The sequence below is a fragment of the Hemicordylus capensis genome, chromosome 6 (assembly GCF_027244095.1).
Source record: "Hemicordylus capensis ecotype Gifberg chromosome 6, rHemCap1.1.pri, whole genome shotgun sequence".
NCBI lineage: Eukaryota > Metazoa > Chordata > Lepidosauria > Squamata > Cordylidae > Hemicordylus > Hemicordylus capensis.
The window spans coordinates 153,939,911-153,956,891 of record NC_069662.1 but is presented as its reverse complement, the minus strand read 5'-3'; the positions used below and the strand labels follow the sequence as shown (position 1 = coordinate 153,956,891).

Below are 16,981 nucleotides of genomic sequence, written 5' to 3'. Positions count from 1 at the left end.
GATATTTAATTGCCTATTCGCTGCCATTTTTTTTACTTGCCTAGGGTTCCAAGTTTTTGGAAGAAAGCCAGTATATAAAACAAATAAAATAAGTAACGATTTGAATGTGGGTTCGTGACTGCAAGTACAGAACCAGTCTCAGTGTCCATTCTTTCCGAACGCAGCACACAGACAGGTGTGTCCTGCTCCATGTGCCGCTGTGTGCACGCGCTCTCCTTAGGGAGGGGATCATTCACTCCCCCCATCCCCAAACAACCCGAGATGTTGCGAACATCTCGGAGACAATATACAAAATACCTTCCATGGCCCGAAAAGGCTGATCCTGGCGAGATCGAGGGGACGGGATAAAAGTGAAGGAGAGGAATGAAAGCATTCATTCCTTCTGACAGGGCGAGGAGCCGGGGCTCAGACCCTTCTGGGACGCCTAAGGCACTAGTTCGGTGACATAGCGGTGTTGTAGTCGGGAAAAGAACTTTGCACATGCTCAAAAGCCCTCCCTCCGCTTTGAGGCTCGTCATTCCCCCGGTTCTGCGGCTGAGTCCCGGCATACCAGGAGAAGAGGTCCCGGGGGCTAAGCCAGGGCTCCAGAGAAGCTACTCCGAGAGGTACTCACCAGCCCCCAAGTCCAGCAGGCAGAGAAGAGAAAGATCAGTAAGTTCTTCATCCCAGCCGAGTGCAGGACGGGAGGGCGCAGCTAGCCGGGGCCAGGGGGACGCGGTGGGCTCCGCGGGCTTCCTAAGCTGCAGGCATCCACCCCGCGCAGAAACATAAGGGCGCCGAGCGGACGCGGCGGCGGCAGCTCCCCAGCGCGCTTCTCTCCGCGGGCGCGCACGCGGGACGCTCCTGCTGCTGCCCCACTGCCGGGCTGCAGTCGCAGAGGTCTCCCTCCGCCGATCACTGCCTGCCTGTCTCCTGGCCGTCCGGCTGCTGCTGCCGCCACCGACGCTTCCCAGCCCAGACTGGCTCCTCGGCACGCCCGGGTCCTGTGCGCTACCGTGCCGCCAAGACTCCTCCTTCGGCCTCTGGCTTTCCTCTGGCCCTCCTCTTCCTCCTCCACCATTCGCTGCCTGCGGTTGACACCTCTGTTTGTTTGGTGTGTTGTTTTTTTTTTTAAATCCTCCTGGCACCGCTGCCTGTAGTGTAGAACAGCTGCGTGACAGGCAGAAGTACAGCAGGTGCAGCCTTTCCCCCCAATGGAGATGCAGAGAAATTGCGTTTGAAAAATATGTATTTTCACTGAATTGAGCAGAGGCCGGCAGGAAAAAAAGATCGGGATCTACTGGCAGATCTCTGGAGACACCGCACCCTACGAGTTTTAGGAGTCCCCTCCCCCCAATCACACACACATTTTACTAAACTCCCCCCGCCAAGGCTAATAACTCATAAGTCCACTGCAAAAGTGTCTTCTTCCCTCGGGAGATGAAATTAAGCGTTTTTCCTCAAGCCTGCTTTCCCTCTGTCTGCACCTTTGTCTAGGGGATTTGCAGGATCAATAAAGATTTCTGGTTCCTAATAGTTTAACAACAGCAGCAACATAAGGACTTTTTAAAAGCTGACAAAATGAAGAACCTTGGGGGGAAATCCAGGAGTGGATATGTGTCTTAAGAACACCTTACATTCAGGAGTGGATTTGTGTCTTAATCACACTTTACATTCAAATGTGTGTACATCAAATGTGTGTATACCAAGGCATGCACATAGCCCTATTCACATGTTATGTTCAACAGTCATACCATCTGTATACAGTGAGTGTAAACAAAGATATTTGCAACTATTCACATGTTACACTGAACGCAGGTTCAGCAGTGCACACCACCGTAAGTGGCGCAGCAGGGAAATGCTTGACTAACAAGCAGAAGGTTGCTGATTCAAATCCCCACTGGTACTATATCGGGCAGCAGCAATATAGGAAGATGCTGAAAGGCATCATCTCAGACTGCGCGGGAGGAAGCAATGGTAAACCCCTCCTGTATTCTACCAAAAGAAAACCACAGGGCTCTGTGGGCGCCAGGGGTCGAAATGGACTTGATGGCACACTTTACTTTACCTTTACAGCAATGCACACTTCCAGTCTATATCCTGCATTGCAGGGGGCCTGAACTCAGGTGTTAATTCAGATGAAATTAGTCACATATCTGAACACAGATATAATGTCTGAACAGCGCGCCGGTTATTCACACTTTATGTTCAGTGCACATACAACAATACAGCCCCATATGTACACTGCATTTGAGGGAGCCTGTACCATGGCTCACATTTTAAATGAACAAGTCCACAGTAATTCACACACACACATAAATGTTCATGTGTTCAGATATCTGCATGCATGTACAATGTAATGTCTGAATAGGGCTACGATAGTGGCTCAGTTCTGGTACTGAAAATGAATTCCGCAGCTGCTCTGCCCTGTTTGTTAAATCCCAGTTTAGCCCCGCCCCCACCCTGTCATGACCATACCGCTGTTTGCACAGGTCCTGGAATTCTGAAGTCTGCCTACTATTGGATTTGGAGCAGAGAGACCACCTCGGCTGAAAAACCCTGCCTCAGCCATGGAAGAGCCCTAGATGATTTGATAGGCTGCTGACTCACCACTTTAGTGATTTCACAGGGCTGTTGTGATGCTCATCTGGAATCACCCCATGCAAGTGGTCCTGAGGAACTTTGAGGAAGGGCAGGATGCAAACATGAAGGGTGCCTGTAGTGCTTTGTGAGTTCTCCACTCTTTTTATTGAGCTTGCAGATGAAAACATCAAAACTGCACCAAAATATGCAAAAATAATAATCTTTTGGTCACAAGCTCTATTACAACCCTGCCCCACAAAAAACCAAAAACCATTTCCAGCAAATATATGATAAGATCTTTTTACAGTATACATCTGTCTCTTCAACTATATCTCCTTTGTATAAAAGCAGCAACAGCAAAATTGGTGTCAAATATTAAAAGAGTGGGGGGAGGGAAGATACAAACACATAATTAATGATTATTGTTTTTAACAGACTGCAGCTTCCTCTGCCACAGACATGCGGACCCAATCCTATGCACGTCTGCTTCAAGCTAAATGCACTGTGTTCAGTTGGGCTTTCTCTCAGACAAGGGTGCATGCAACTGTAGCCTTAACTTGCTTTCAGTGCTAGAGCTGGAATGACGAAGGATGCCCAGGAGCATTTTCTAGTTGCTCTTCCATCACCACTGAGGGTGTGCTTAACTACTTTGCCCTGAGAGCAAAAGCTGAATCTTAATTAGGTAATTAGGGGCATAGATGAGCATGTCTTCTGCCCCTGCTTCTGCCCCCCATTCATATTGCCCTTCTGCCTCCTCCCCAAATAGGGTTGTCTGCTTCACTCCGGGCTGTTGTTAGGATCACAGGAACATAGGAAGCTGCCATATACTGAGTCAGACCACTGGTCCATCTAGCTCAGTATTGTCTTCACAGACTGGCAGCGGCTTCTCCAAGGTTGCAGGCAGGAATCTCTCTCAGCCCTATCTTGGAGAAGCCAGGGAGGGAACTTGGAACCTTCTGCTCTTCCCAGAGCGGCTCCATCCCCTGAGGGGAATCTCTTACAGTGCTCACACTTCTAGTCTCCCATTCATATGCAACCAGGGCAGACCCTGCTTAGCTAAGGGGACAAGTCATGCTTGCTACCTCAAGACTAGCTCTCCTCTCCTTAGAGCAGGACAGGCAGAGTGACTGTCCAGGGCCTGTTCTTTGGAGAGCTTCCATGCACTTGTTGCTGCCATTAACGTTAGCTGGAAGTGGGCCCTGCTCTGACTGATTTGTCCCAGGCCCTGAAAACTGCCACCACTCTCTAGGGACAATCCTGCCCTCTCTAGCCTGCTTCCTACCTTCACAGGGCTGCACAAGGCACTCTTCCTCTCTCATGTATCTCGTGTGTTGGTCATATGAACAAGACCACAAGGGCACCCCAGTTTTAAATGCCCCAGGGCTCCCCAAAGCCTTAGGCCAGCACTGCTGAGAGCCGGTGTAGTGTAATGGACTGCAAAGACCAGGGTTCAAATCTTCAAATCCACTCTCAGACATGAAATTCAGGGGATGGAAACCGCCCCCCCCCCAATCTCAATAGCCAATATCAGTTGCTGTGAGGATAAAAGAGTGTGGGGAGAAATAATATATAGTGCCCTGAGCTCCTTGGAGGAATGGTGGAATATAAATGTAATCTACTACTACAGCAAATATTTATATACCACGTCTCAACAAAAGTTTCCAAAGCAGTTTACATAGAGAAATAATAAGAAAGGAAGGAAGGAAGGAAGAATTGGCTCCTGGACCCCAAAGGGCTCACAGTCTAAAAAAGAAACATAAGGTAGACACCAGCAACAGCCGCTGGAGGGATGCTGTGCTGGGGATGGATAGGGCCAGCCGCTCTCTCCCTGCTAAATAAAGAGAGTCACCACTTTTACAAGGTGCCTCTTTGCCCAGTTAGCAGAGGTTCACATGGAATCACCCCATGCACATGATTCCATATCAATAAGAAAATCTACATGAAATATAAATTGGGGTCAGAGTTGTCCATGCCTGCATGACATTGTGAGCTACGCTGAGTGTGGTTGTTTGAGGCCAGAAGATGAAACTTATACCCCACCCTGTGGTTCAAACCTGGCACAGCCATGGAAGAGCCCTAAAGGATCTGGGCAAGCTGCATCATTCCAGCTTGGGGCCCACTTTACCTATAAGAAACCTAACACAACTGTGATCCTAGGGCACAGCTTCCAGATGCCACATTCACAAGATCAAAAGTGAATGAATGAACAAGCTGTTATAAAAGCTCCAGTCAATGAGAGTGATGAGCACCACATAAATAGAAACACTATTTATGCCAGGATTCAAATATTTGGAAAATATCTGCTGGTGTGCCTGACATTTTCCCTCTCTTCCTTCTCTCTGGTGTTCTAGTTTACACTCTTAGATATCAGTAATTGAATGGAAGTGTTTGAGGAAGGAGTCTGGCAGGGATCTTGGCTTCCTTCTCCAGTTACTTAGTCATAAGGGATGACTGTGCTTCTTGGGACTTTTGCCAGGTGGAGAAAAGAGGAATGCACCTTGAATGCTGAAAGACTTCCAGGTTTATGATGTGCTGAAGGTCAGTGTTCCTTCCACTCAGCCTCCTTTATGCATCCCTCTCCACCCCCTGCTAACAGGGCACACCTAGGTAATTTTGGCTTCTGGACCTGATGGGCTTTAGAGCCTGCCCGCGACTGTACATACAGTCTCTCTCTCTCTCTCTCTTGCAGAGCCCCAGACAAGAGTCACACATCCCATCCCACTAGCCTCTCTTTTTGCTTTGCTAGCAGTAGCCTGCTGCCAGGATCCATCATGGGGGAGTGGGAAGACAGACATAGGCACACACGGACACATGCCTACTCATACTACCTGCCTCACTTGTAAACACCCCCCCAGCATAATGGCTTAATATCTATCAAGTCAAGAACACAGCCAGCCACTTGCCCAATATTACCAGCTGAAGGCGAGGACTAGAGACTAGTCATCTCTCTCCTCCTCCATGTTCTGCTGCTCTGAGCTGCAGCTGCAGAGTCTCTCTCTCTCGGCAGCGGCTGTTGGGTCGGTCGTTTCTAGTCTCTCCCGCCATCTTTCTCAGTGCCTTAAGCCAGCCTCGCTCACACTGGCTTTTTGAGCAGGCGCGCAGGCAGGAGAAGATGAAAGAACAGCCTAGCAGCTGCTTGCTTGCTCGCTCAGCGGGAACGGGAGGAGGAGCAGCAGCTGGAGTGCCAGCACAGCAGGCTGTGAGGTGAGCTATTCTTCTCCCTCCTCAGCTGAGCTCCTGGTGGCCGCTGGGCAGGAAGAAGAAATTTTTCGGAGAGGCAGGTGCACTCCATGCCACCTCCTGGCTACGGGTCTGTGACCCCTGCCTTGACTCCTCAGGTATTGGGGAGTCAGTCCACTTCCTTTCCTCTCAGAGAGTAGATGGAAACATCTCCCCCAGCCCCATCTATCCATTATGTAGCTTTTTAGACAGGGCTAGGTCTTTCCTATCCAGAATGTATCTCACCAATAAACTATTTAGTTTGGATTGTACTAAAATCCCCATGTATGTTCTTTAGATGACTGCAATCTCCACGATGACTTTAGATGACTGCAGCAACAAAAACTCTGCACTCTATGCTGTAACTGGAGTGGGTAGCTGCCTTGGCTGGCACTTTGAAAAATAATTACAAACTCTAACATGGTCACAGTGGACCAGTCCCCAAGGTCCCTTTCCCTCCCTCATATACATATTCCTTCCAAGGAAGTCCTCATGATCTCTTCTCAGAGTAGCAGAAAAATATTCCCCCTCTGCATTCCCCCGGTGCCAGCAATTGTGCTTGTGCAAGACTGTTTCGCTCTGGGGCTCATACGAGAGTGGCAATTGTTGTCAGGAGAAGGGCTTGCATGCCATTTAAACGACCTTTCCCTGCCGAGGGTGGGTGGTCCATTCATTCTGGAAAGGTACAATCGTGCTTGGCATGCCCCATTGAAGATTGTGGCCAATGGCTGCTGCCCGGCAGACGTTCTGACACCTTGCCCACAGCCTGGCGATGCGAGCGCCGCTTTGCATCCATTGCTGGGTTGTGGCCTCAGCAGACAAGGAAGAGGCAGGGGCTCCCCTACCCTGAAACCAGAGGTTGCTGGGCTGCGGTTTGATGAACATCTGCAATGCGATACATGATTTCAAGAATTAATCGCGGGTGCGGCACCTCTGGTTTCATGTTTCGTTTTATCTTCACTATTCTCCTGTGAGGCTGGGAAGGGTCGTAGTCCAGTCTTTCCAGGTTCAGTCTATGGCATCTCTAGGCAGAGCTGGGAAATGATAATCTGAAACAGGGGCGTAGCCACTATTGGGTGACCGGGTTCAAAGAACCCGGGCCGCCGCCTCTCAGGGGCCACACCTCGCAGCCCTGACACACCCCCTGTGGCTGATGTCAGATGCAGGGGGGGGGCTGGTTTAGCTCCCGAGTGGGGCCTTAAAGGCAGGGAGAGTCGCATCTGGCCGTGCTGTGAACACAACACTGGCCCCATTCTAGCTCCCAAGCGGGTCTGTGTGTCCCCATTCAGGAGCCAAACCATGCCCCCCCTCCCCACCTGACGTCAGACGTAGGGTTCTGGAATGTTTAGAATCCCTATAACTTGAGCAGTGTGGTCTGTGTACAATGAAGATGAGACAAATATGCATTGGATTTTGCAGAAAGGCATTTGATTTAGCCACTGCTGTGTATGTGTGTGTGTGTGTGTCTTTATTCTAAGAACCTTTGGAGTCCCTCAGAAAGCAAGCACTTACTTCATATGTCAGATTGCCAGACACCATCCTCTCCCTGTGCTCTCAGGATTCTTTCTAATTGTGAATACATCTATAAGATGTGGCTGTGTTGACAGTGGCCAGCCACCAAAGTAGCTCTCTCTATTTGCACTTGGGCAACTGAATGTTTTGAGATTAAGAAACTGCAGATCTTTGGGATGCTGGCTGTGGAATGTTGATACATTTATTCCCAAATATCTTCTTAGTGCACGTTCCCAAGCAGGCTGTGAATTTCCTGGATATGACTACAGAGGCGTAACTAGGGAAAACGGCGCCCGGGGCAAGCACTGAAATGGCGCCCCCCCACCGTGCCCCCCCCGCCAGCCCCCCAACATACTACATTATACTTAGGTTTTTCCTCACAAGTGCCCGCCGCCGCCGCCAAGCCAGGCCACTGACTGGCCGCCAGGTGCCAGCAAAGCAATGCGGGGGGGGGGGGGGGCCCGCAGGCGGCATGGAAGGGACCGCTCATGGGGAAGGGGGCACCGACGTGCTCCCTTGACTGCTGCAGCGCTGCTGCACTGAGCAGGAAACATTTGTATTAACAAAAAATTTAAAAAATTTTTAGAAAAAACTTGGTCATGGCGGCGCCCCCCACGTGGCCAGAAAAGATGGCGCCCGGGGCACGTGCCCCTCCTGCCCCCCCTATAGTTACGCCTCTGTATGACTACTTTCGGGAGGTGGTGGTGGGGATGTATATGAAGCCACCTTATACTAAGTCAGACCTCTGGTCTGTAACTTGGTACTGTTTGTTTTATTGACAGCAACCATTCAAGGTATCAAGCAAAGATCTTTACCAGCCTGCTACCTGAGAAAATTCCACTCAGCTGTGGCTGGGATCTTCTGCATCCGAAGCATATGTTCTACTACTGAATTATAGCCCTTGGGGGGAAAATGGTTTGAAGTGGTGGTCAAATGTTTGCTACATTTATTATTTATGATTACTGTTCATTGCTTTTCTGCAGAAACAGTCCAAGCAGAGTACAGTATCCCAAACTATGGAATACGTTTAAGCATATACCTAAAATCTGCTTTTGATGTAAAGGGAAACTAGAAATACCAGGGACTGATGCAAGGTGGTTGTTCACATAACATTACACAGGAACATAAGAAGCTGTCTTTCACTGAGTCAGACCATTGGCCCATCCAGCTCAGTGTTGTCTATGACTGGCAGAGGCTCTCCAAGGCTTTAGGCAGGAGTCTCTAGCAGCCCTACCTGGAGATTCCAGGGATTGAACCTAGGACCTTCTGCATGCAGAGCAGATACTCTACCCCTGAGTTATGTCCCCATCTACGTGTCCATAACACTAAAATTAGGATAAGACGCAAGAGGGAACTCTCTGGAGCCCAGCAGAAAGCTGTCTTGTGGTTCTATTTCTCTTCTGCTTTTATTGCAACCTTGACAAGAGATCACTATGAATATGATGCTAGAACATGATCTCACCCAATTAGGAAAACAATTACCTTTATGAAGGATTACATCTGGTAGGATGCGTCATGCAGATGTTGGCATGCTGAGTTTTGATCTCAGGTGACTATTAAACTGCTAGTAAAAAAATTAAAAATTTGTGTACTAGATTGCTAAAAATGTCTTTTCCAGGTGCACAAAAAACATCTGAGAGATTTTTGTCCTCTTGGGTAGATGATAAAGTATCATCTGTTGAGTATTAAAGTATCATCTATAGTTATCATCATTTGGGTATATGACATTTTGTCCTCATGGTTAGATGAAATTAAGCTAAACGAGTTAGGTACTGTAATTCCTTAAAGGTAAAGTGTGCCGTCAAGTTGATTTCGACTCCTGGTGCCCACAGAGCTCTGTGGTTTTCTTTGGTAGAATACAGGAGGGGTTTACCATTTCCGTCTTCCATGCAGTGTGAGATGATGCCTTTAGCATCTTCCTATATCACTGCTGCCTGATATAGGTGTTTTCCCCATAGTCTGGGAAACATACCAGTGGGGATTCGAACCAGCAACCTTCTGCTTGTTAGTCAAGCATTTCCCCGCTGTGCCACTTAAGGTGGTTTAGAAGTTGCTAAAAACTACATTTCTCAGAGGTGAGGGGGAAAAATAGTAACACATCTTGACTGACACCCTGACTAATAAAGTATGTAAGTGAGGAGGGTATGTGGGCACATAGCAGCATCCTGTGTGCAGTTCCCCTGTCCTATTACACAGGAGATTAAGTGTCCAGAGTACTCTTGGGGTCAGCGACATGTTTCTGATCCAGCATAGTGTAGTGGTTTCGTTCAGCCATGGAACTCACTGGGCAACTCTTGGGAACCAGTCAATTATCTTTCAACCTTACCTACCTCACAGGTTGTTGTGAGAATAAACATAAGCATGCACACTGTTCTGGGCTCCTTGGAGGGCAAGTAACTTGTCTATGGAGCAAGAGATTGCTGGTTCGAATCCCTGCTGGTATTTTCCCAGACTATGGGAAACACCTATATCGGGCAGCAGCAATATAGGAAGATGCTGAAAGGCATCATCTCACATTGCGCCGGGAGATGGCCACGGTATTCTACCAAAAGAAGGCCAAATGGCTCTGTGGTCCTTAGGAGTCGACACCGACTTGACAACACAATGTGGTGCAGTAGTTAGAGTGCTGGACTAGGATGAGAAGCCCCAAATTCAAATCCCCATTCAGCCATGATACTTTCTGGGTGACTCTGGGCCAGTCATGTCTCTCTCAGCCTAACCTACTGCACAGAGTTGTTGTGAGGAGAAACTTAACTATGTACACCGCTCTGGGCTCCTTGGAGGAAGAGTGGAATATAAATGTGAAATCATCAATCATCATCATCATCATCATCATCATCAACCGCCCTGAGCCGTATTGGAAGGGTGGTATATAAATCTAATAAATAAATAAATAATAAAATAAATCATCATCTTTAAGCACTTCTGGAGAGTGGGGAGCACTCTGGTCTCTTAATCCTCTTAGCATGAGCACAATAGCATGAACACAAAAGGACAGGGAGAGTTGTGCACCTCCTATTGAATCCTAATATATGAAGAGGCTAGGGACGCCCAGCCTGGATTAGGCTGTGCCTGAGAACTGCAGGGATCATGCCCGATCATAGCAGGCCTGCGCTGCCTAGCCTGGCAGCTAGCCAAGGTTAAGGGAGTGAGCGCGCCCTTAACTCAGGCTTCTTCCTCGTGAGCCAGGCCGCACACAGAGATGGGCGCCTAGAGTGCCTGTCTCTTGGAGGAAATCCCCCAATACATTGTACGTGCCATGTAGTGCTTTGTGGGATCTCTGGAGGCCTGGCCAAAGAGCCTCTCTTTACCCGTGCTGTTGAGAGCAGTGCAAAGATCCGTCTGCTCTGCTCCTGGCAGCGATGGTCATGTGGGTGTGTGGTTGGAACACCTTTGGGGCTGCGAGCAGTCATCTGGGGGAAGGTAGGTTGAACCCTGCCTCTCCCACCAAGCATATGAACAGCCCTCAAGTCCTATTACTGAATTTTCCTTAATTTTTTTATTTATTCTTTATTTTTATTTTTTACATTTATATCCCACTCTTCCTCCAAAGAGCCCAGAGCAGGGTACTACATACTTAGGTTTCTCCTCACAACAACCCTGTGAAGTAGGTTAGGCTGAGAGAGAAGTGACTGGCCCAGAGTCACCCAGCGAGTCTCATGACTGAATGGGGATTGGAACTCGGGTCTCCCCGGTCCTAGTCCAGCACTCTAACCACTACACCACGCCGGCTCTCTGACTGGACAAATCTTAGGATTTTACTGGAAATATTAGGATTTTAGTTGCCTTCTTAGGGTCCCTAGAGTAAAATATCAAGGCAAAGGGGCAGAATTAAGGGAGCAGGCTATTTTCCAGGTGCCTTGAGAGCTTTTGGCATTAGTTCCACCCCGTCATCTATCCAGCTCCACCCTGTTCTTGAGCCACCAATCACAGCCTGGCTATGCCTGCTGAATGACACCCTCTCCTCCCCAGTACTACTAGGCTCCACCCATACCTCATCTAGGTCCCACCCCTTAGTTTTCAGTTTCCATGACTTCTCAGGATCCAAACCTCAGGAGACTTGGCAGCTATAACTGAACACATCAAATTTGGAATGGATAGACTATCTTCATTCTTTGTTTTTTAACCAGCTAGGAACATGGTAGGTAGATGGCGTCGTTTTGGTGCCTCCTTTTCATCAGCCTCCAGTCTGCATAAAGTAAAACATTAACTGCAAGACATTGTATGTAAGAGGTGCTGCAAGTAAATAAATATGCATGTGGTTAACGGAGTCATAAGGTTTTGTGTCTGGTTATATATGCGGTTACAAAGGAACTGAGTCTAATGATATATACACTTTTATTTATAGAATAAGTAATCCTGGTCCATTTGATGAATATTGTACAACAATATACTTCGCTATTGATTTATGGGAAAGCTTCAATTAAACACTATGATTTACAATGCAGTTAAAGAAGATGGAAACAGAAGTCTTTTTTTTTTTCATTTGGGAGACCTAGGGCAAGATAGATAGATAGACTGTCTTGCCACATAGATTGAAGGGTTACTCTCAGTTCTGGAGCCAAGGCAGCTGTGGGTGGATATTAACATGCTGCCTCTTTGTTTAAATGACTGCATTTGGAATGATTTCATTTTATTCTGTGCACTGTAGGCCAAGCAAATAAGATTTAGTTTTGTTTACCTTTGAGACATCCTCCAAGACAAGGTTGGCCAACTTCTGTATTCTCGGGGGATGGTGGATGCTGGGATATTTCATTCTCCTGACAGATCTGAGGGCCAGAACTCTATTCTGCCACAAAAGATCTCCCCCTCTAAATGGCCAGAGCCATCGAACAGGAGGCTGATTCAGATTAACACTGACTCGACCAGCCCCTGACATGCGATGAAAGTGGGAACGTGCTAAGAACATGCCTACTTTGTGGTCATTAAAGCAGAGGCATATCTAGGGAAAATAGAGCCTAGGGCAAGCATTGAAATTGCGCCCCCTGTCCAAACATCTGACACCCATCTTTCAGATAACTTTACCATAATATCAGCTGAAAAATACAAGTCTGAAGGTCACATGCAAGTCACATATCTGAATATGTGTACAGTGACTTATATAATATATATATTTTTAAAAAAATTACCTGTAGCCCCTTCGCGGGGCTTCCTAAAGGCTGTGGCTGGGGGTCTGAAAAGGTCCCCCTCCCCTCTGCTGGCCTCTAGGGCCTCACAGGGACCATTTGAGCAAGTGCAGTGGCCATTTTTAAATTATTATTTTTTTAAAAAATGGCAACTGAAAACAAAATGGCCACCATGCATGCTCAAGTGGCCTCTGTGAGGCCTGGTATGGCCTAGGGCCTCACAGAGGCCATTTGAGCATGCGCGGTGGCCATTTTGTTTTTGGCAGGCTTTTTTTTTTAAAAAAAAATAATTTTAAGAAATGGCGCCCCCTTCAAGTGGCGCCCAGGGCACGTGCCCTGCCTGCCCCACCCTAGATATGCCCCTGCATTAAAGGATCTACCGATGCATTCTTGACACATCCTTTAATTGCATGTGAGGGGTGTTCATTGGAATAACCCCTCTACATGTGCTCCAAAATCCTTCTAATTGTAGGAAATTATTGAACTCCCCTCCCACTTGATTAAAGGATGTGCCGGGTATGTGTCAGAACATACTTTAATGGCGTTGGGGTGGGCATGTTCTTGGTGCATCCCTGCCTTTCAATGTATGGGGGCCACCCTCATCTGAACAGGCCAAAGAACTCACAATTATGTAGATATGACACACACATTTCAGAGAGATCTTTTTAAAACAGTAGAGCAAAGTATTAGGTGGGAACAACAGTAGTGTAATGTTGGACCATTATCAGGACCAAAGAAAAGTAACAAAGCAGTAGGTTTTGAACTTGCTCAGAATTCTTCTTCAGGATGGATGACCAATAAATAAAACAAAAGCAAGGGGTGAGAGGAAAAAAAGATGGTTTCAGGACAGGATGATGAAACGGACTCAAAGTCTACAGTTTGTAACTGTCTTGAAATGGGGCTCAAGGGGTGTTATGTGATTTACAGTGCAGTACTAAGCATGCTTAGTAATATATAGTAATACAGTAGTATAGGAAGGCTTAGTAGTACAGGAAAACCCATACACTTCAGTGGGATTTCCTTCCATGTAGCTAGACTTAATTTTACAGACTTATAGAGCAATCCCACACATGTTTTACTCAGGGGTGAGTTCCATTGAGTTCAATGAGACTTACCCCCCACCTATAAATGTGTATAGGTTTCCAACCCTCATAGCTCTTGCAAGGTGCAAAGCAGATTTCAAGTTGCACCACGGACCCCTGGGCTCCTATACGTTCTAGGAGGATGGTGGAAGGTAGGGTTGCCATGTCCCCCGGAATTTAGGGTAGCCCCCGGATTTTGCCTCCTCCACCCAGCTGCTGCTGAATTCCACCTGGATGTGCACGGACTTCAAATGCGCTGCCTGGATTACCCAGATTTTACTCTGGATCCGATCACATGGGAGGGCAGAGGAGGAGGGGAAAGTATACAAATCTGTCAAGTGTGTGTGTGTGTGTATATATAACATTAGTTGCTGCATAATTTGCATAATATGCAAATAGGGCCATCAGGATTCGGGAAGTTTGAATATGGCAACCCTAGCGGTAGTGAAGTTTTCCTCACTATAATTTGTTATTCTTTAGGGGGCCAGTGGACCCGAGTCCTGTTCATAGTTCCATTGCCCCTCAGGCAATATAAATATTATAAAAATATAATTTGCAATTGTACTTTTTCAAAAGGGTCACCAACTTTTTATTTTTAGAAATATTAACCCACAGATAGGTCAGTGGCAGAACCTGGTAAATTGCTGATTATAGCCACAGCAAAAGAGTCCAGACTAGCTCTGCCATTTATAAATTTACTAGTTTCTTAGTCCCCAATATTGGTTACTGCCCAGAGATCAATTTCACTGGTTGGGCCAGTAAAATCTATGAATGACTGGTGTTTTTGAGATATTCTGTATACAATTAATCTATACATGAGATATACACAAAGCTTGCAAATTGCTTTGTGCACTCCGTTGTCAACGGTATATACAGTACATTTTAACAACCACAAGGCATTTTGGAACTGTCAGCCCTCCTTCCTAGACAATTTTATCCCTAAGTCAATAAAGTTGTATTAAGTTCCTTATGTGAACTCAGTCCACTGAAATTAATTGAGAAGCTCTTATGACTGATGAGGAGTCCCTATTCACATCTGTGCCCTCCAGCTCACAAGAGCTTGCTATTTATTGAGTGTGTACTAAATACCATTCATATACAATGGGATTGTCCATTTGGCTAGCGATGAATAGTGGAGAACTTGCAGCTAGCTGAAGGAGTTCAAAATACAGACTCCTCCAGTTCACCCTGTTCCAAGTCAGACGTAGACCCCTTCCACCTCAAAAATTTGGCTCGAAAAATCCCAGCTCAAAAACTCTCGAAAATCGGGAGTTGCATTTGCAACTCATTCACAACTCGGAATGACCCATCCATTCCTGCCAGAGTTATCCTCACTTTTTGAACATTTTTTTTTTTTTTAACTTTGAGGGGTAACTAGGGAAGGCTCAATACAGACATAGGAGTCATTTCTGGCTTCTTCTTAATAGAAAATGACAGATCTGAGAATGCTAAGGAGCACAATTCCCTGCTAGACAGCAGAGGGTGTGCAATTTTCTCTGGCTCCCAAACTGAATTGCACGGCAGAGGAAACTACAATCCTAGGCTCCCATGCGGAATTTTTTTACTGCGTGCTCAGGAGCATTGTTTCCAGTTAACAATGAGATCTGCAAGCAAGTTTTCCTTTCTCTTCCCCTTCCCAAAAGGTTTGGGAAGGGAATAGGGGAAAGGGGCGGGGGTGGAGGTACAAGCTCACCAATTTATTTTTTGATCTTTCGTTGAGAATGCTTGTACACAACTTCAAGGATTTTTCAGTATTTTGAAGGAAAGCTAAGTGAGGTGGGGGAACGGGACTCAATTTTTAAAAGTAAACTGGGAGGAGTTTGCCCATTGTTCATTTCTGCAGGCTCAACAAGTAATTACATTATGGGATTGTTGAGATTTTAGCCTTATTCCTTAAAAGATCTCAATTTATTCTCCAGAGTGACCCGAAAGTAGAACTGTGGATTGGTTCCCGCCAAGGCAGTGTTCCTAAGATGGATGCACACCCATGTTTACAGTTTCCACACGACATCTTTCCATAATAATTGCTGAAAGACAAATCCAGTTTCAAATCTTTCATCCTTCACTATAAACAACCCAGATAAACACCCAAAAGTCATGGAAGAAGAGTAATACAGACTAGAAAGGAGGACCGATGCGTCAAACTGCAAAAAGTTTAACTGGACTGCTAGTCAAAGAGGGAGAGGAAACATTTCTATGCTCCGGATTGGGTCTCTGCTTTCAATTTCTCTTCAAGAGGAAATAGACACCCTAGACATCTTTCTCAAAAGCCTTAATTGAACTTACATTTGCTGTAGTTGTCTACATTAGACCCACATCTGAATAGATTTCTCCCTGTTGCCCAGACTCCCAACAGATTTCTTTTTTTTTTTCATTGCCTGGGTCTCTACACTGTGGAATTCCTTGGATCTACCTGAAATTGTGCCTGTACAGTGAAAAAGAAAGGTATAAGAAGAAGTGCTCAAGTATTCCCCCCGACTCTAGGATCAACGGAATTTGTCCTATATACTGAAGCATTGACCAAGCATGTTTATTGAGCTGTAATCAATTTATGTTTTATGGGGACCATGTAATGAACTTGCCAGGTATACATATGTCAGTTGCTTCTTTAAATGCACACGTTCGCTTTGGGTTGCTTATGCCACCGTCTCAATGCCTCGAGCATCTTTCTGATGGAAGACAAGACTGGAATACAAAGTGGCTGCAAAGTGACTGGCCTTCTCACTAAGGGTGCAGAGGCACCGCGTGCAAACCACCTCAGCCTCATGCATTTTCTAATCGTGCTGGGCACACCTCAACCTCATTTATTAATTGTGGTGTGCATGTGGGGGGATTTGTGTTGACTGCCCCCTTCTGAAAGCACCTTTGACCCAGAAGTAGGTCCCTGAGAGCTGTGTGACCCTTGGGGTCCTACTTCCAGATTGTGGGGAACAGTTTTGGAGGGGGGGAGAGGAATTGACAAAAATTGCCTCCCATGCATGCAGCATGGCCTTGTGTTAATAAATATACAAATTTAGTATCATATACAATAGTATACAATAGTATGCAAATATGTTGAATGAATGAATGAATGAATGAATGCTGCAGGGGTGGTTTCCATTTTGTGCTTCCACACTGTTTCTGAGTTAGTCAGTCAATGTAGATTATTACTACTTAACAACAACATATGCAACTAATAATAATAGTAGTAGTAGTAATAATAATAAAAATACATATGGATCATTCTTTGGATCGTTAATGAGGTGCATAAGCACACAAAGAGATCCAGTTCCATGGAGAATCTGTTGACTAAGAATCTATTCCCCTCCCCCACCCAAGCTTGAGCCTTGGAACTATTCTGTCCATAGTCAAAAGATGGATAATCATTCCTAAATCCTCATCTTTTTTTATTTCAGGTCTGTATTCAAATAAGGCACCTGGAGGTTCTGATGCTATGTGACAACCTATTATTTATTTATTTGTTTGTTTCTTTATTTAAAA

General features: G+C 46.3%; 1 protein-coding gene across 1 annotated transcript in view; it reads right to left on the bottom strand.

Annotated features, from left to right (window-relative positions):
• Positions 1–960, bottom strand: part of VIPR2 (vasoactive intestinal peptide receptor 2) — an 89,408-nt gene extending 88,448 nt beyond the window's left edge. Inside the window, exon 1 of the mRNA XM_053266103.1 lies at positions 614–960. Within this exon, the coding sequence (XP_053122078.1) occupies positions 614–664 (51 nt within the window). The 5' untranslated portion in view covers positions 665–960. The remainder of the gene's footprint in view (positions 1–613) is intronic.
• Between the last annotated feature and the right edge of the window lie 16,021 nt (positions 961–16,981).